Source organism: Nansenia antarctica (assembly GCF_963989245.1).
Source record: "Nansenia antarctica genome assembly, chromosome: 10".
In the NCBI taxonomy this organism is placed as follows: domain Eukaryota; kingdom Metazoa; phylum Chordata; class Actinopteri; order Argentiniformes; family Microstomatidae; genus Nansenia; species Nansenia antarctica.
The window spans coordinates 12,338,132-12,358,866 of NC_137680.1; the positions used below are offsets into that span (position 1 = coordinate 12,338,132).

The 20,735-nt window shown below is 42.0% G+C and overlaps 2 protein-coding genes across 2 annotated transcripts; one reads left to right on the forward strand and one right to left on the reverse strand.

Annotated features, from left to right (window-relative positions):
• Positions 1-303: 303 nt before the first annotated feature.
• On the forward strand, positions 304-13,717 carry LOC308166655 (amine sulfotransferase-like; the record flags this gene model as incomplete). The annotated part of the gene is made up of 7 exons (XM_080540982.1): positions 304-310; positions 9,938-10,099; positions 11,292-11,500; positions 11,735-11,861; positions 11,966-12,060; positions 12,288-12,468; positions 13,587-13,717. The coding sequence occupies 7 exons, from the start codon at positions 304-306 to the stop codon at positions 13,715-13,717; spliced, it is 912 nt and encodes a 303-aa protein (XP_080397108.1).
• A 739-nt stretch (positions 13,718-14,456) lies between these two features.
• On the reverse strand, positions 14,457-18,230 carry rwdd1 (RWD domain containing 1). The gene is made up of 7 exons (XM_080540805.1): positions 18,084-18,230; positions 17,687-17,752; positions 17,418-17,548; positions 16,830-16,973; positions 16,550-16,688; positions 16,329-16,391; positions 14,457-14,849 (listed from the first exon to the last, which is right to left on the reverse strand). Exons 1-7 carry the CDS (start codon positions 18,154-18,156, stop codon positions 14,740-14,742), a joined length of 726 nt encoding a protein of 241 aa, XP_080396931.1. The 5' UTR covers positions 18,157-18,230; the 3' UTR covers positions 14,457-14,739.
• Between the last annotated feature and the right edge of the window lie 2,505 nt (positions 18,231-20,735).

The following is a 20,735-nucleotide window of genomic DNA, read 5'->3' on the forward strand; positions in this document are numbered from 1 at the left end:
TTTCTCCTGGACGCAGTGAATAAGAAAGAACCACATGCTGAACTCTTATGCGTACATGTCTCATCAATGGATCCCCTTCTGGGAGAGGCTACAATCGGTTTCCCTTCGTAGATGCGCAATCTACTCCTGCGTAAAAGACGGAATGCTCCGTGCATGTCATCCTCCAGACTAGTGTGTGTTTATCTGGATAATTGTGAACTGTTTACAGGGCTCTTCTTGAGGTGAGGCAGGGGTATAAAAAACCAACAGACTTTGCACTTTGTCACACTGGCACTCGAAACGACACCGGTCAATCATCACGCAATGGCAGGTAAGCTGCGCGCTCACACAAGACTATAGGGGCAATGGTCCGTTCCAAAAGAAATATCCATTGCAGAATATAGCCTACTGCCTTGGGCTTGTCTACTTTTTTTTGTTTGTTTTGTTTTTTAAGTTAAGGCTACAATAATATTTTTTCTCCAATAATTGACATGTTTCTTGTTTATCCCTTTTTAGTGTGTAATAGGGCTGTAATATGGTTGCAAGGACTGACCATCAAAATGATCGTTTTAACCCTGTTTAGAACCTATAATTATAGTTTGTTTACAATTATATTGTTTACAAACAATTCAGTAAAACAAGCTTATATTTAGAGTTGTGGTGGGGTGAGAATGCTGAACTAGCTCATGAGGCATTTATAGGTTGTATTCTTGAAGAATCAATGGCGATCATTCAATTCAAATTCAGACCTTTATTTATTCTCGAAAGGACAATTGAGGTCACCCTCATTTCCAATTTCATCAAGACATACAGATTATTCAACAAATAATAAACATTGATGAATCAATCGTGAGCTGAAGATCATTCCAAGCAGCAGGGGCATTATAACGAACTTTGAACTCTCGTTATGCTTTCCAAGTTCAGTCTGTATGCGGGGAACCTCTGGTGTCAGCCAGTCATTTGAGCATGTCAAATAGGGTTCAGTCATAGTTCCAATCTAGTAATGATTGGTTTAAGATGTGTATGTAGTTCGTATCATATCTGTCACCAGTGATGCATCTAAGAGCAGTATGATAGACAGAATCCAAAGTTTTAAGAGTTGAAGGAGTAGCACCTCTATAAACCACAAATATCCATAATCCATAATCCATAATCCAGGACCGATAGAAAGACTGCTTCGACAACCCTCTTTCTGCATGTCATTGGAAAACTGGTTCTGTTCCCTAATAAGAAACCATTTTTTGCCTCAATTTACAAGCAAGATTGTCTATATGACATTTAAATGAAAATTGTTCATCTAGCCAGATTCCAAGATATTTATATTCTGTAACCTTCTCTATGACTCTCTATTCTAGTCGAAATATGCAAACTATTTTGAGCAATATCTCTGGCCCTAGAGAACACCATACATTTAGTTTTGCTTGCATTGAGTTCAAGCTTAAGGCCAATGAGCTCATCTTGCAGAGCATTAAATGAGAGTTGTAGATTGTCAATAGCTGATTGTATAGAGTCCACAATGCAGTAGATAATTGTGTCATCCTCGTACAGATGAGCTTTACAGCCACTCAGGGATAAAATAATGTCATTAATATAAATAGTGAATATAATAGTGACCGGGCTCTTTCACACATTAGGTGTCTACCAGATAAATAGCTCTGGAACCAACCGCAAGCACTGCTATCAAAACCAACACTGTACAGTATAGTCCATTTAAAAGAAGAGAATGATCAACCGTATCGAATGCTTTTGACAGATCTATAAATGTTTCTTTTTGTCTAGGGCAGATACTATATCATTAACAACTTAAGTGGTGGCTGAGATTGTACTATGATTAGCTCTAAAACCAGATGGATGAGGGCTTAAAACAGAGTGGTTAGAGAGAAATGGTTGGTTGATTCCAGGATTTTACCTAAACAGGATAACTCAGAGATAGGTTGATAAGATGAATGTTCAGATGAAGGGCGGCAGGCCGAGATGTGTTGCTTCCTTATGATAATTAATTAATGCTCGAGGTAGACAATTAAGATAGATTTATTCCATTACAGCGCTGGGTCAGCCTCTCAACACACGGCAAGCAACGGTGAGAGGCACACCCCTAATGACACTTTGCAGCGGCCTTATATGCTAGATTTCCGCTGACACCGGAAACAGCTGTCCCTTGCCACTAAAGTTAGATGTGGCTTTCGCCACTTTCCAATACCATAACGGCCGGTCAACAGTTACCTGACTCTCAGTCAGCTGACCGTTCGTTCCCAAATATACTGATCTATTGACCCCAGTACCCATATAAGTCTTCATCCTGTGTCCATGCTGTTCTGCTCTGTTGCTGACCACTAGTAACCTATACTGGCCCCCACTAGCTGTGGTCTCTATATTTGGCTCAGGTCCAGTTGCAGACAGAGAGTTTGCAGCCTGTGTCAGCACTTTAGATATTACAACTTGCTGATAATCACCAATGATTAAAGTATTCAGGGTTTACCTCTACACAATGTCAAAAACACATCATATCAGCCCACTCTTTTTTTTTCTTCTCTAATGGACAGTAACTTTAATTATTTCTCTTTCCTTCCCCATGGTTGAGATCTTGCATTCCCCCCCCGGAACTGCCTTTAAATGACTTTTCCCATGGACCAATGCAAGTCCCCAGTCATGTGGCCTGACAAAGTGAACAAACATCTCACTCCACAATTGACTTGGCGTGAGTAAAAGGTCACTTTGTGGTTAAAACTACTCTGATGAATAATCACCTTCTTTGGATAAAAACCTTTTGTTGTTTAAAGGAGAAAATATCCAAATAGGTTTCTCATTACTATGTCTAACTACTCATTACAAATGAAGTAGGTATCATTTCCATCATTAAGTCAAATCACATGTTTTTCCATAGTTTGTTACATAATTATACATTTTTAACAAATAGGGATATCGTCAATCAGTGTCTTGGTTCTTCGATATCCTAGGTCGATCTTCAACAGAGGGACCATCATGCTTTTCCGGTCGCAATGAGGCACTATCTGAGATGCTGATGGACCATTGTTGTCTTTCGCCTTGTGTCCTCTTGTCTTGTTGCTGTGTTATTGAGAGACTCACAGTAGAAATTATTTCATTCACCATCATGATGCTTGCTCAAATGTTTTAACAGTGTTCTTGAAACTCTAAATCCTTACCCCCTACTTTTCTCTCCCCTATTGTTCTATGTCCCCATCGTCTGATCTTAAAGGTTTAATCCTGTTGTGGTGAATACGTACAACAATTGTCAACAAACTGGCAAACTCCTGCAACTGAGTCTAGTGCGCTATTCGGTTTAACTCCCTGGATGTCACGACGCATGCGAACAAGATTAGTGTCAGAGTCTTCAGTTAAAGTAAAGTCTGTTTCGTTAGTTAACACCCAGATCGTATACAGAACCGATAAAATTGTGGCCATCCATCTTATCCACAATGAGGCCAGGATCACACGGTTACTCTCGGCACGCATCGTCTGTCCGGTATCTCTTGTCCTAGTTTCAATCTTAATTCACAACAACATCAAGAATAATTGTTAATAGCAGAGATAGTCATCATTATGGTACTGGAATCAGTAATCATTTGTCATACTACGTGTTTTCCCCTTTGCTTGGGTCTCATCGTCAGAGTTGAGAGTGGGTTGGGCTCCCTGTGGTCCCCCCCATCTAGTGAGTTATGCACTTGCCTGCTGAGACATTTTTAGATACAGGGATTGCACAATCGTTAAGTACAGGTAGACAGACATTTAGTTTCTCTCAAAATGGTTAACTCGTCCTTCATCAATGCTCCTAGAGGAAACAAAAAGATTTGTCATTTGACGTTCATGCCATGGGTATTCAAACTAGGACTTGTGTTGTGAAAAACCGTGAACCGTCCCTTTAATATCCAAATCAGTTCTTCAATACTTAGTTTATTTACTGTCAATGTGCAATCTGAGTCAATTCCCATAAGCATACTTTTAATGAGGTAGATAGGTTCTACCTATGTTAAAAATTCTGATCACAATCGTTACTGATGGCTTGAATACTTCCCCGTTGGTCTATGTACACTATAAGCTTTTTTTTTGCATTAAGATTTAAATTTGCTGTGAACATTTAAATGTTCTATCCCTTTCTTATAATCAAATATTTCTCAGTCAATCACCCGTTGGTTTTAGTTAGTGTTGTTCCGATACCATTTTTTGATCCCGATACCGATACCGATACCTGACCGTGCAGTACTTGCCGATACCGAGTACCGATCCGATACCGGTTTTTGAAAAGGGAAAAAAAAAAAAAAAATTGGAGCCGCATACTCACCTCAATGTAAAATTATTGCTAACACTTAGTCTGGCACTGCTCAAAACCTTTGTAAAACAGGAAAAAATACCAACAGAGAGTGAATACTATAGAACTTTTTTTTATTGTCTACCTGGTATGGTGACAAGAAAATCAACCCCTTATAAAACCTGAAATGTGGCTCTCACAGATGCCAATCAGTGCAATATCCATTTAAGATATAAAACAGTCGTAGTAGTAGTGCAACAGCAAGTGAACATTTACAAACAAAATAACTTTAGTACTTAAAAAAAAAAAAAAAAAAAAAAAAAAAAAAATCGGATTTTTTTTTTGTTAGTACTCGCCGATACCGATACCAGCATTTTTGTGCGTATCGGTGGCCATGCCGATACTAGTATCGGTATCGGAACAACACTAGTTTTAGTAGATTTATCAGAGACACTCTTGAGTCAGTGTGAATGGTTCTTTATCATAAATGTTGCATCAATGTGTAATGCTCGTGCGTTCAGCTGTTGGCCGATTAACACTGATGATCGTGTGAAGTACTGTCATTATTCGTATGTGTAATTGCTTTATCAAAGTCTGTAGTCTGTCCTGTCATTATCATGTTTCCGCTTCCAAACAGAAAAACAACATTTTCATTTACAGTTACACAGAGAATTATTATTTGTGGTTTCCCCTTTCTCTCATCCGTCAATCGTTCACTGTCATTTCATCCCCCACTTCTGTTAGATTGGCCCTCAGCAACGCCCCCGTTTTTTAGTCCGTCGCTCAGTTTCTCTCAATTTTCTTGTTTCTGTCAGGAGATAGAATTGGCAAGAGTTGTGTTGTCCGTTCGGGATTATTCATCAATCAAAATGTCACATATTCCTCTTTGCTGGTGTGAACATCAACAGTCATCAATGCATGGTCTTATCTCTGTTCACTAAGTAAATTCAAATGTTACGTTCACTGAGTCAATGCAGAATTGTATGATAATTACAATAAGAGACAACTACATTTTCATGTCTAACACTTCTATGTGTTCTCTGCGTGTGTGTGTCTCTGTGTCACCGAGCTGCGTCTTGTTTGCAAGGGCAGTTCTATTAATAGTGTTGGTTCAGAGCGTCGTCCCTGGTGCAGCTTTTGTGGAGCACAAGTGCACTCGTGTCTCTTACCACCTTTTGCTGTTCGTGCTAAGCTATTTAGCTTGTCCTGAAAATACAATAGTTATTCATTTCACTCTTTATCATTTGTTTACAATATGTTAATCAATACAAGGATTATTATTACTTAACTCAATGATTTTCCTATAACTCTATCACTCGACATGCTTCACGTAAGACTTCATTACCCATAATGCTTAGTATTCATTCCAACCCTCTAGGTCCGTGTATTGCGCAAGCTCCAAGACTTGTGGTTGGTGTCGCTTATTAAACAATCCCAAAGCTTCTAATTCCCTTATTCGTTTTTCAATCAATGCTGGTGTCATTGAGAAAATGTCTGGTGTTGATAATTTGAAGTTCTTTGCATCTTCTCCAATACCATCTAGAATCATATTTGTAAAGAATGCGTTAGGTTTGTCATCTAATTCCAAATTCGCCTTTTCTCTCCAGGTATTTTGGAATCTGATTACAAAGTCAGACATTGTTTCATTAGGCTTACGTTTACAGTTCAGAATTTGTGAGATATCACGGTTTTGGCTGGCATGTTCGTTTAGAAATTTGGTTAATTGTTCAATGTGAGTCACTTTGTGTTGTTTATTAAACCATGGGAATCGTTCATTAATTGTATTACCTCTACATGGCCCATCATTATTTTCATTCAAAGTTTCACAAGCATTTATCAAAGTATCAATTTCAACATCTGGCATTAACGTGATCAGAATGTATCTTAAATCCGTGCCATTCAAATTACCATGGAGCAACATTGTTTTATACCAATTTATGAATCCTTTTGGGTTAATCAAGGGTCTGGGTGCGTCGACTATGATTGCAGATACGTCAGTCAGGGTTAATGGTTTATACAGTACTTTCTCCTCTATATTTAACAATGGTGCCTGCACCCGGACCACGCTGCGTATCACAGCCTGCTCCGCCTGTTCCGCCTGTACAGGAGGAGACACGCTCTGTATCTCCTTTACCTTGGGTATAGGGTTAGACCTATTGTGTTCCTTCTTTCTGACAATATTACCAGGCCATTGATTAGACATTATTACCCATGCTTGATAGACTTCTTTCATGTAATCAATATCCCATAATGGGTCGCAAATGCTTTTGTTTGATATCAAATATTCATCAATAATCTTTAGTTTATTCTTTTCAAAACTCCCGATACTTGGGAAATTATCGTCACTCCATTCCGCAATCTTTGTTAGAAACGGTTCTGCATAGAATGGTCCTAATTTAAGTAAAATCCATCCTTTTGGTGTCACTGTATCAGTGTATTTTATCGGAATATCAATTATGTGTGGATCAATTTCCAATAGTTTATTAATAGCTTTCTTTTCCCCTCGTGGCAAGTCCCTAACCGACTTGTACTTAATAATCCGTTTCTCACAATTTGCCGTCCTAGACATTTGATTCCCCATGTTTGATTAATTACACTGCACACAATGTTAGTAAAAAGGAATTCTTTTATCTAAATTGTCTCGTTAGAGCTTTATAGTTACACCATTCGTGTCATATACTTTAATTCAGTCTGTTGCATTGCGTCTCATCAAGGTCATTTAAATCCACGTCTCATCTGTTCTCTCCTGTCTCAATAAATCAATCTTGTCACTCAAATCTGTTGCGCTTTACCATTAACACAAATGCCGTATCCGTTCAACTTCTTATCGTCCTACAACTGTCTTTTTTACCGCTGACCTATATCTTTCATTATCCTGTTTCTCTACATAATACCACATTACTAGACCACTTATAAACACTTTCTTTAAATCATACTTCAAATTACATACCATAACCACTTGCGTGTCAATACCTTATTCATTTAACCATCTTAATCAACATTCTACTTCATAGTTTTAATTGACTCAAGCATGCTCTGCAGTTCACCTTATTTCCTGTCAAATACCTCAATATGTCTGTACCTTACAGATAAACAAATAAAAACCCCCGGAATGCCCAATTCCGTTTAATCAATTCTTCTATGAATTAATCAATATCCAGTGTCAGTATTAATCTCCTCCAGAGTGACACCTAGCAGCTCTGTCCTTTTTATACCGTATTATCCTATATGTGGATTAATGACCTTCATGTTCACACCAATACTCAACCTTTAATATTTAGTCAAATCTAGTCATTGGCCCCCCCATCATCAAATTCATCCCCTTTCCTTCATTCAAGGAAAAAAATTACAGGTTTTTCCCTCTAGAACAACAATTCAGGTTAAGCACACAACCACACTGTGTTTATCTGCCTTACCTGTCTCGCTGAATCTAGGATCCTGTTCGTTAAACGCCAATTGATAAGATGAATGTTCAGATGAAGGGCGGCAGGCCGAGATGTGTTGCTTCCTTATGATAATTAATTAATGCTCGAGGTAGACAATTAAGATAGATTTATTCCATTACAGCGCTGGGTCAGCCTCTCAACACACGGCAAGCAACGGTGAGAGGCACACCCCTAATGACACTTTGCAGCGGCCTTATATGCTAGATTTCCGCTGACACCGGAAACAGCTGTCCCTTGCCACTAAAGTTAGATGTGGCTTTCGCCACTTTCCAATACCATAACGGCCGGTCAACAGTTACCTGACTCTCAGTCAGCTGACCGTTCGTTCCCAAATATACTGATCTATTGACCCCAGTACCCATATAAGTCTTCATCCTGTGTCCATGCTGTTCTGCTCTGTTGCTGACCACTAGTAACCTATACTGGCCCCCACTAGCTGTGGTCTCTATATTTGGCTCAGGTCCAGTTGCAGACAGAGAGTTTGCAGCCTGTGTCAGCACTTTAGATATTACAACTTGCTGATAATCACCAATGATTAAAGTATTCAGGGTTTACCTCTACACAATGTCAAAAACACATCATATCATAGGTCGATAGTTATTAAGGTCGCTTCTTTCTCCACCTTTATGCAATGGAAAAACATGATTTCCAAATACTAGGAACTATGCCTGTTAATATAGAAAGATTAAATAAATATGCGATTAGTTCTGTAATTACTGGAGCTGCTAATTTGAGAAAAATGGATCCAAGTTATCCTCCCCAGTTGACTTCCTGTTATCAATGGATTGCAATAACTCAAAAACAACACTAATAGAAATAGGCGCAAAGGGAAACCGAGAGGCATGCCTCACATTACATTTATAACCTCAATCACCAGGAGGAGGCTCTTCACAATCATCATCATCAAACAAGTCCAGCCTGGGTGAAGTGGCTGTTGAAGGCCAAGCAAACCTCATTCTTTTCAGTTATCAAGCAATCATTATATTTGCACAGAGCATTCAGTCTATCATACACATGACCTACATATACATACACATTTTTCACTAGCATCCTGTACTGTAGGTGCATAGTTAATATTTTAATTGATCAAGTAATTATCACATTATTTCTCTATATGTGATAAGTAATGGAACAGTGAAGCATGTTTTCTTCTTTTGGTTCCACACTACAAAAGTTTGGATTTTAAATAAAAATAATTACAACACTTTTGATGCATAGTCACCCTATTTCAGGGAACCCAAAAGTAATAGGAGAGATGTATCAAATGTCCAAATGATGCACTTGTGTTTAGTACAATCTGTTGCCTGTAGTAACTGCCTGAAGTCTGCAACTCATTTACCCCACCAGATGCTGGGTATCTATCTTCTCTTCTCTGGTGATGCTTTGCTAGGCCTGTACTGCAGCCATCTTCATCTTCACATTGGTGTTTGTTTTGAGTTTTTCTGCCTAAAATGTTACCGTCAGGAAATTAAATGTGGGTTCAATTGGATTTAAATCTGAAGATTGACTTGGCCAGTCAAGACCTTTCCACGTTTTGGTCCTGAAAAACTCCCTATTGTAGTTGTTATGACTGTATGTTTTGGGTCATTGTCTTACTGTCTGATTCATACAATACATTTAGAGACGTTGTCTTGCACTCAGGCAGACGCAAGATGTTTCTGTGCACTTCAGAACACATTCTGCTGCTGCTGCTGTCAGCGGTTACATCGTCAATGACGACACGTTCTAGTGGCAGCTATACATGCCCAAACCTACATTTGAGCAAACTGTAACCTGACCATCGTTTTTGAGAATAACTAGTGGTTTGCATCTTGCAGTCATCTACTGTGGAAGTCTGCCTTGGCCTACCAGTCTGTTTGCAATTGCTGAGCTCACCAGTGCTTTTTTAAAATGATGTTCCAAACTGTTGATTTTGGCAAGCCTACGGTTTGGGCTATGTTTCAGTTTTTCAGCCTGATAATGGCTTCCTTGACTTTCATTAAAAAAATAAATCCCTCATGTTGACAAACACCAATAGCAAACTCCAAAGGCAAATGCAAAGTCTATATCAATACTAAATATTGACAGATCTCTTATGCCTGCACAGGTGACGGAACACACCTGACTTACCAGGAACACCTGCCAATTATCCCATTACTTTTGAGTACCCCAAAATAGGGAGACTGCAGTATGCATAAAAAGCAAGTAATTTCTGGTGAAACCAATGTACACAAATACCATCTTTTCTTTGACCATATCTCCTCAGACCCAGTAGATCACCCTGATCCCCAGATCCCTGACTACAAGCTGGTGTCCCACCGGGGATTCAACCTGATCACTGGTATCCACTCTCCTGAAGAGGTGGACCAGATCCACAACTGGGAGATCCGAGACTCGGACGTCTTCACCATCACGTATCCCAAGTCAGGTCAGGAAACAGCAAGGATACCTACTTATGTACACTCCTACTACTTGTGAACTAAAGTGCTCTATTTAGTCTAACCTCTGTTGATCTTTTTCTACAATGTCACAGGTTCATTGATTCATCTGACCTGCTGTACATCTTATTCTGTTTACACTGCTTTGTGTCAGTGAGCTTTGCGCACTTTGTTCTGCCCTGTCTATTAGTAATCAAGTAAACATAATTTGTGCATGTCTTTTAGGTACAGGTACCACTATCCTCCACTCTTTCCCATAACCCTGCCCTCGTCTTTAGTAAAGTGGAATGCTGAAAGCCCTCCCTCTTGACCGAGAACAATGATTTATCAAACACCAGGCTGCTGGATCAAATACCATAGCCGTGGGTAGATCGCAGTAGTCTAAAGTGGCCTCCTTTCCTCATCTTTTTTCCTTTACCTACTAATCTGAAAACGTAGGATAGAAGAAAGCAATATGGTGGATGCATACCAGGTTATATGTTTTCACCAGTCCTGCTCTTTCACATCAGTGCAGAATGAGGGAAAGGACACAGGCAGGGGAAGCGTCTTTAGATGATGAAGCCATTTCACCTATGCACCAAAGCAGGGCAGGATCAGTGAGCAGGACAGTGAGCGAGTGAGAGAAGGGCAATGTGTGTGACTAGCTCACTGGCTATAGGAGGAACAAAACAGATTAATGTGTTTCAGCGTTTCTGCATGAATGACTCTGCTGCAATGTCTTTGTGAACTGCGAATCGAAAGTGGATGTTCAAATGGTCAGTTAGTATCTATTGTGATAAAGCTGGACAACACTCAAACTGTCACGAAAAAAACAGCACAGCCTTGCCCTGACCTGTACCACAAAAAGCTGAACTAATTGGTTCCATTGTACATTATGAATGGAGAGAAAGAGAGTTGGAGAAAGAGAAGTTGGAGAAAGAGAGTTGAGAGAGAAGTTGGAGAAAGAGAGTTGGAGAGAAAGAAATTAGAAAGAAAGAAATTACATCACTGCCCCAGAGTCCTCAAGTGTCTTGTCTGCTCTGTTCTTGACCTGTAGTATGTTGTCTATTTTGTTCATGACCTGTAGTATGTTGTCTATTTTGTTCATGACCTGTAGTATGTTGTCTGCTCTGTTCATGACCTGTAGTATGTTGTCTGCTCTGTTCTTGACCTGTAGAGTCGTGTCTGCTCTGTGCTTCACAGGGACGATCTGGATGCAGCAGATCCTCCGCCTAATAGAGGCCAAGGGTGATGTCACAGCAACCACAGATCAGGTCAACTCTGAACATGTCCCATGGATTGAACTGATTGGCGGTGAGAAGGAGTTTGTCTCTGCCCCCTCTCCCAGGGTCAGAGTCTCTCACCTCCAGTTCAAGTTCATGCCGCTTGCGCTCAGAAAGAAAAAAGGGAAGGTTGGTTGAGTTCACTGAATGGATAGTTTCATATTTCTCTAACTATTGTGGCCAGTACTTTCATGATTACAGTATTACATAATATGGACAATGGTGAATAAAAAAAGTATCAGTCAATCAATAATGATACGTGAACTAACTGGTTGGTTTATTGACTGATTGATCAGTTCATTATTATCATATAATTTATTTTATATTGATAATATTAATAGTAGGCCGACTCTACTCCTCAAGGTGATCTATGTGGCCAGAAACCCTAAGGATGTTCTAGTATCCTATTTCCACTTCCACAACTATGCAGCCATGCTGGAGACCCCAAAGGACTTCAATGGCTTCTTTGAGACATTCATGGAAGGAAAAGGTAAAACTACATCTGTTAGTGACTGATAAGAGACCAGAAAGCAGATATGTGTTGTACTGTCATGGTATTATTAGGTCAGTATGTTTTTGCTGCATCTGTTGCAGTTTATGGGAACAGTTGGTTTGAGCATGTCAAGACCTGGTACGCTCACAGGGATGACATTAACCTCCTGAACATCACTTATGAGAGCATGATCCAGGTAATCTACATACAGCAGTATGTGTGTGTGTGTGTGTGTGTGTGTGTGTGTGTGTGTGTGTGTGTGTGTCCAACAGTGTGGTGTGTGTTGATATTAATATATATATAGTACTTTTTTTGTTGTTTTCTTTTTAAGAGTAGAGTCTACTTTGTAGAGATATTCCAGTCTGTGGCCTCCTCTGCATCCTTTTAGAAAATGTGTGTCTATGTGCGTCTCTATCTCTGCAGGACCTGAGATCAGTAGTGGAGAGGATCTGCGTGTTCCTTGGGAAGGAGCTGACGGATAAGCAGCTGTCCTGTGTGGTGGAACACTGCACCTTCCAGAACATGAGACAAAACCCTAAAGCCAACTACCAGCTGGTGTCAGACAGTCTGCTCAACCACAGGAAGGGAATCTTCATGAGGAAAGGTATGCAAGTTCCACCTTTATACTGTTTATCCAATAATATTGAGCCCAGACATTTGTATTTGTATATACAGTACATATATCTATGTATGTACAGTATATATATATATACACTGCTCAAAGAAATTAAGGGAACACTTCAAGGATATGCCTCCCCAGACCATCACTGACACGCCAAACTGGTCATGCTGGTTGATGTTGCAGGCAGCATAATGTTTGTTCGCCACGGTGTCTCCAGACTCTTTCACCTCTGTCACATGTGCTCAGTGTGAACCTGCTCTCATCTGTGAAGAGCACGGGGCGCCAATGGCGAACCTGCCAATTCTGGTGTTCTCTGGCAAATGCCAGTCGAGCTGGACGGTGCTAGGCTGTGAGCACAAGTCCCACTAGAGGACGTCAAGGCCATCATGGAGTCTGTTTCTGTTTGGTCAGAAACATGCACACGAGTAGCCCGCTGGAGGTCATTTTGTAGGGCTCTGGCAGTGCTCCTCCTGTTCCTCCTCGCACAAAGGAGCAGATACCGGTCCTGCTGCTGGGTTGTTGCTGGGTTGTTGCCCTTCTATGGCCCTGTCCAGCTCTCCTTGTGTAATAGCAAAATGCTAAACTAGAGAAAAATCAGTCAAGAAGGATAAGGAAAGAGAAATGCAAAACCATCTGCAAAACCATTTCCTTTTTGAGGGTTGTCTTGCTGTTGCCTCTCCTGTCCACCTGTTGTCACTTTCATTTGCACCAAAGCAGGTGAAATTGATTAACAATCGTTTACGCTTCCTAACGGGACAGATCGATATCCCAGAAGTTTAATTGACTTGGTGTTATACTGTGATGATTAAGTCTTCCCTTAATTGTTTTGAGCAGTGTATATAAATACTGGTATATATGTGTGTACTGTATACACCCAGACGTCGGCACACATCAATGTCACATTCCCACTGTGCAGTGGCATACATGTGTAGCATCCCAAGAGCAATCCTAGAGAACCATGTCTTACCAAGCCATCTACAGTCCTACTGTACACATCATCCATTAATCTTCACTGAATCAAAAGGGATCATCCATGCATCTGCTTGTTGTATTCTCGTGTATAAAATACCTACTTTTGTTTCCCATCCTCTCTCTGACAGGGACCATTGGCGACTGGAAGAATTATTTCACTGTTGCCCAGAACGAGAGGTTCGACCGTGTCTTCCAGGAGCAGATGAAGGACCTGCCTCTCGCCTTTGTTTGGGACATTAATGACATCATCATTGCGTGATGTCATCAGAGTCAGACGTCAGAGCAACAACACAACACAGGGAAACTGCTATTTTATAACAGGGAAAACCCTGTTACTGTCTTATTGCGACCATTTGATTTTATGGAAATAGTTTGTTCACTAAGCTTATATTTTCATGTTTTTGTTTGTGTGCATTGTACCTGCATGGTTTCATTTTTTAAATTACTTTGTTTTTAATGTATAGCTAAATAACTAATTCACTCCCGAGACCATAGAAAACCTGTTTTGCCTCTAGACACTTGGTATTAGAAAACATTTACAGGACCAAAACAGCTTTCGTAAATGAAATACTTTTTTCAAGGGATCTCATTCCCTGATCGCTACCGATTAAACAGTCATTACACGCATTAGAAAGCTTGAATGTTACCTTTTTTATGTAAATATTATAACAAGAGTAACTGTCTGGATGTATTTTGTCTGACAGTCTGTATGCATCTGTTATATTCTAAAGGGCTTGGAATAAAAAACATAGGCCTACTGTAATACCTTTTGTGTAGCCACTTTATGTATTGTCTCCTCAAAGACAGAGAAAATCCTGCAAACGCATACTATGTTATACTGTAATTGTTAATAGGTCTAAACACTAAAAGATAAGATCAGTAACAATTCACTGCTGCCCTCTGTTGACCCGACAGAGTTTCTGCAAGTGTCTTAGTAAATAAACTTAATTCAATATAGTCGTGCACATGACATCACTTCAGCACCAGGGAGGCCAGGTATAACATAAATCTTTGAGTTTAATGGCATCAGGGTATAAATGAATAAACAGAGGTGTATAAATGCCCGTAGAACGTAATGTGATGGATAACAGCCAACTGTAGTTATGTTGAGTTATGAGTTCATATGAGTTCATGTTTAGAACATTAATGTGGTAGTCGTGGTCATTCTCTGCTGGGCCTGGTCACAACAACGTGACTCCCTCCGTTGATGATTCTGGTTCTGTCCTGTGTAGATTCCCGTTCCGTTGGTAAAGTGTTCCGTCCTCTCCTGTTCCTCCTGGTTCAGTCCTCATCACTGCCCAGTGCTAAAGGATCAAAGTCTGGATCCTCATCTAGATCCAAGTCATCGATGTCTTGGAAGAGGGACTCATCCACTTCAACGCTGTTCCCACCTGAGAAGGAGTTATACAAACACACATTACACCACCTATTACCAATCTTAAATTAAGGCGTTACAGCAGCTCACAAACAAAAAAATAAAAATTATATAAAAAAATAAAATAAACATCTGAAACATTATATACAGTAAGAACAGTCCAGTATGATTTAACATCCCTGATAACTCTGATCCCCCCAATCAAGCCAGCCAGAGGAGTTGTCCAGTCTTATTGCGACAGGCAGAAAAGATCTCCTATAGCGGTCCTTAGTGCAGTGTGGCTGTAGTAAGCCCCTTTCACACATACGAGCCTTCCCAGTAGATTCCATGCAATTTCCAGGGTCGACGTATGCGTGAATGCGACTGACCACCCGGGCAATTACCCTGGTCGAGACCATGTATAATTCCATGGAAAGTCCCGGGTTGCGGTAAGTGTGAATGGAAGCCTGAACATTGCCTGGTCAGTCTCCTTTCACAGCTGTCCTGCATCGCGCAACCAGCAGGGCAGAGTGCATAAGAACTGCCCCAGACGCTACTGCTAAATATAATTCCACAACTGGACAGTACTTAATTTCCAATAATAGAGGAGGTATGATAAGGGGTATGAGATATGATAAGGGTTCTTTGGTGGAAAGTTTTTTTTTTTAAGGCATTTTTAACGAACTCCGAGTAAAGTCAAAACACGAAAATCTGCGCTCACTACCTTTTCCAGTTGAACATAAACTAAAGTATTTAAATGCTGCTATTGTTGAGAAGTTACAAGATCCTTACATCCCACCATTTCTTTCAAAGGATACAAAGTTCTAATGTAGCCTATATGGAGACGTTGTAATTGATCTGTTGAAACCCAGGCAGCGAGACCAGCAGGAAAACACAACTAGATCTTCTATAATTCTAACTGGATAGTGCTTTGTTTCCAATCATAGATATCTTGATTACTTACTTAGCTAGCTTACTTTTACTTATCAAATGTAAATTTTGCGATATAGACGCAGTGCACAAACACCGTCTCCTCTCTGCTGTCTTGCATCGCGCAGAGCGCATGGGGTTCTACATTTTGTCTCCTTCCTTCTTGCTGTTCTTCACAGCCTAGAATATGACACACCCACTGATGATGTGACTGTTCTACGTTTTGGTTCCCGCTTGAGAACCACTATTTTCTGGTTCCCGCTGAGAACCAACTTTCCAGTCTCCGAACCAATTGAGTTTCGGTCTAAACACGCCGGCCGGTTCCAGATTTGGTTCGCGAACACGAACCGGAATGGTTCTTTGCCGGTGTGAAAGCCCTATGTATAGTCTGTCGTAGGCTACTGGGTAAGTGATACATGGCATGTAAACAAACGTACGTTTTAGGACAAAACATACATACAGTACATAATTACACATCACCAGTGGTAACAGTAACACAGCTAAATCAAAATACACACTATTACAGACTCTTGACAAACATGAATACAGAACACAGACACACACAACACAGTTTTATAATGTTTACCATCTTCAAGGAACTGTATATCCGATGTGTCGAGATTGTGGTCTGTCTCAAAGAGCTGTTTTCCTGGGAGAGAAAAAAAACAAAACAGAAATATGCTCAGTAACAAGTCAAAAGGCTCATTATTTTGACTGGAAATGATGTCAACGATGTGCTGTAGCAGCCCAAAGCCCTTCATCTACGCACCCAGAGCTAGAAGGATGGACAGACAGACCCCTCCCTACCTGTAAGTTTCAACTTCCCTTGCTGCTGCTGCTCCTCCTCTTTCTGTCGTTTCGTTCTCAGCTCAGCCATTTCCCCCTCAAACGTAGCTTTCCATGATAGGAAGTTCTCGATTGTGACCACTGTGCCTTGGAATGCCACCTGTTAAGACACACAGTTTATTTTGACCACTGAAACACACCAACAATATACAATATGAGGCTGAGCGTTACCATTTAATTAATGGTAATGGTTATTATTAACATAATACGTGTATAATGAACATAATGTTTTTGTCCACACCTTCTCAGCCTCCTCTGCTTCTGCTTCTTTTCGCGTCTTCTCCTCCTCTCGTCTGTTTTTTACCAGGTCAACTATTTCGTTCAGCTTCTCCTGGACAGCTGTAACCAGGGTGAAGATCATCACCATGCCCAGGTTTTCTTCTGCCTAGAGTAGAGACATCTATGTTAGCTCTCTTATAGAGTGGTGCAAGTAGGGTAGACTATCATGCACTGCAGTATTCTGATAAGTAGACACTGTAGGGAACAGCAGTAGCTGGATGCCTGATAGTTGGGAAGATATAGACCAGTGGTTCTCAACCCTCTCCTCGGGGACCCCCAGCCGCTCCACATGTTTGATCTGTTCCACCACCAGCTCACCTGATTCAACTGATCCAAGTAAAATTATACTTGATCAGTTGAATCAGGTGTGCTGGTGGTGGAACAGATCAAATATGTGGAGCGGCTGGGGGTCCCAGAGGAGAGGGTTGAGAACCTCTGATACAGACAGACTTAGCCAGTAACAGACAGTAACACACACACGCACAGAGACAGACAGACAGACAGACAGACAGACAGACCCACGCATGCACGCACAAGACCCCAGGCAGACCTGCTGCTGCAGTAAGGTGAGGAGTTCTTCTCCATCCTGATCCTCCAGGTTCTCCGAGGAGAAGATCTCCCACAGCGGCACCTCGTCTGGGTACTTCTCCACGTAGGTGAACTTTAGGGTCGCTTCCACCGCTAAAATAAAGCAGATGGACATTGCCAAGACGAATAAGCAATCACATGGTAGGTACAAAACCAGACCAACACTCAAACCCCTTTTATCTGTCTTTGTATTTGTGTTTTTCTTTTAGCTTGACAGGCAACACTACTTACTTTCATCGTTTTGCCCTGCATCCGATGTCACCGTGATCGTGAAGATGCTGGGCACCTCAGATAAAACTGCATTAAAATAGAAAAGTGACAGCACAGCAGTTTTAGGTCATTTGACATGCCAGCATGACCATGACCATTCAAATGAACAGCTGAAACCAAGACCCTATACAGAGAGGCTCAATGATGATGCAAAGCCTATTACAAAACACATTGTTGTCTAACATGGGGTGACGTAGCCCCGTTCACAGATGGGCCTGGGGGTAACTGTGTACGTTTGTAGTACTAGTGGCAGTGGCACCCACTTGCTACATACAGCTAGCTAGCCAGCTAGCCAGCCAGCCTGCTTGCCATCATTCTCAAGCTTGCACACAACAACGGCACTCTGCAGAAAGCTGACCTGTAAACGAGTCCGGGTAGATGGACTCTATGGCTTCCAGCTCATTTCGCTGCTCCTCGGCGTAATCAGTCATTTTCTTCTACAACTTTCCATCAATTAGTGAGCAAATTCATCACACCGGGACCAGACGTGTGCGTGCTCAGAACGGGCCCACCGGTGTTCGACTACATCTGACATCCTCGTCTCGGCCTGCGCACAGCCGTCATTGGCTGTGTTCGGAATAGCGTACTAGCATACTGCATACTAGCATATTCAATGAGTATATACTGCATACTGCCTACTAAATTCATAAATTCACGGCTTAGTATCCGAAAACCAACCGACCGTTATGCATACTGCCTCCCAGAATGCATTTCGCCGGGAGCAGCGAATTTAGACCTCCATTTTAAACCTCCTGTTAGTGAGGTTATGGGAAAGGACTGTATAAGGTGAATAGTTCAATGGGAGTATGCTCCATTCGCCCCCGGGGCGTCGATCAAGACACACATGACAGGAGATTGACTTTGTGTTTAGGTTTCTTTAGTGGGTCAGACAGGGTACAGTTCAGGCATGGGTAGGATGATTGCAAACACTACAATGGGTGTATGTGTGGTTCTGCAGTAAACAGAAAGAGGTATTACAGTACACATGTTGTTACTAATCTGAATTATAACACCAACTTAAGACAGTACTCGAATACTGCGGCGTGAACTGCGCCAAACGAGCTTCATTGAAGAGCACGCAATAGCGGCGCCCATAGAAAGCACATGGCCAGACTAATTGCTAGTGCTAATATAGAGTGCAGAAAACGGCAGTATCCAATCAACACAACAAATATGTACAACCTAAATACTGGGTGAAACATTGTACTTACAGTAGTTCAGTGACGCACATTGACACTGTAATGCTGCACAACGATGCTAACTGATTGGAGTTGTAACATGGGAAACTTGATGGAAGCTTGCTTCTTCTCCGATCTGAACCAATGCGGCCCAGAATGCACTGCGCACTTAAGGTGGCAGGTGATATTACGCACAGCTTAGCTCTTAAGGTGAAAATCATAACCAAATATAATAATCGTGAACTTAGAATATTGGAACCTTTCTAACAGCCGCCCCCGAAAGTACGGAGTACATTCGCTCCCAAGAAAGGTGACAAAGTCTCTAGTGTCTTACGAGGGGGTGGTGGTGACGACAGTGCTGTGGTCTTCCTCACTGGTAGGGACCGATGGCAGGGCGATCAGCCTGGCCACTGGTCTGGTGTATTCACGATCTCCGATCTTCACGACTGCAGAGCGGACGTGGCCATCAGTGCTGGGGTGAACCTTGGTGACATGGCCTATGTCAGCATCGACTCCCTCGGGGAGGTCGTCTCTTGTCGAGTGCCACTTTTGGCGAGTCTGCAGGCTAGGCAAATAGTTCCGCAGGAAACTAGACCAGAAGCGATCTGCCAGAACTTGGGAGTGCCTCCAGCGACGACGGCTCATTAGTTCAGTCTCTGGATACACGATCTGAGGTAAGGACCCGTCGGGCCGCCCCATCAACAGAACATTTGGCGTCACAGGGTCAAGGTCGGTGAGGCTGGACAAGACGTAACCCAGTGGCTTGGAGTTGAGTATCCCCTCCACCTCAAGCAGCACGGTCCTTAGCACTTCCTCGGTGACTGACTGGACTCCCACCGTAGTGTACAAGGCCGCCTTTACAGAACGGATTTCCCTCTCCCACACTCCTCCGAAGTGGGGTGCTGCCGGGGGGTTGAAATGGAAACTGATCTTCTGCTTGGCAAGCTGCTGTTGTAGATCTGGTGACAGGGCAGCGAACGCCTCTCGCAGCTCCTTTTCTCCTCCCCGGAAATTGGTTCCCTGGTCAGAGTACAGCTCGGCGGGTGTCCCTCAGCGGCCGATAAATCGCCGGAGAGCCATCAAGAACGAGTCGGCGTCGATGCTGTTCAGGAGGTCTAAGTGCACACCTCTGGTGAATGAATGAATGAATGAATGGACTTTATTGTCATTGCTACAGTACAGGTACCAAACAACGAAATTTAGGAGGGGTGGCTCCCCTGGTGTTAGGAAAGAAAAAAAAAAAAAAACTTTAAAAAAAAAAATCACAAGAAGGGAAGGAGCTGGTTTACATAAATAAAGGCTATGTACACAATCCACTGTACTATACTGTACAGATAGATGACTAGGGTTGTCATATTGCACAATAGTATTGTTTCACGTTATTTAAAGTGTCACAGTTTGCAGGCTTGAAATGTACATGTTTGTGCCTCAGCACTACACCTGATTTTTTCAGTCCAGCAGCTGCCATACAATCCGTCCAGACTGTCCTGGGCCCAGAACTTAGGTCTTTGCTGTGTTCAGGGCCTGGACGGCCCTGTGGTAGAAGCTGTTCTTCAGTCTGTTTGTCTTAGCGGCCAGGGTCCTGAACCGCCTTTTCGAGGGCAGCCTGGTAAAGTGTACGTACCCAGGGTGGGTCGGGTCCCTGGAGATCTTGGAGGCCTTCCTGAGACAGCGTGTGTTGTACAGCTCTTCCAGAGAGGGGAGGGGGGCGCCGGTGATCTTCTGTGCTGTTCTCACGACTCTCTGTAGCGCATTTCTCTCCGCTGTTGTGCAGCTGGAGAACCAGTTGCAGATGCCGTAGGTGAGGATGCTCTCCACTGCGCCGCGGTAAA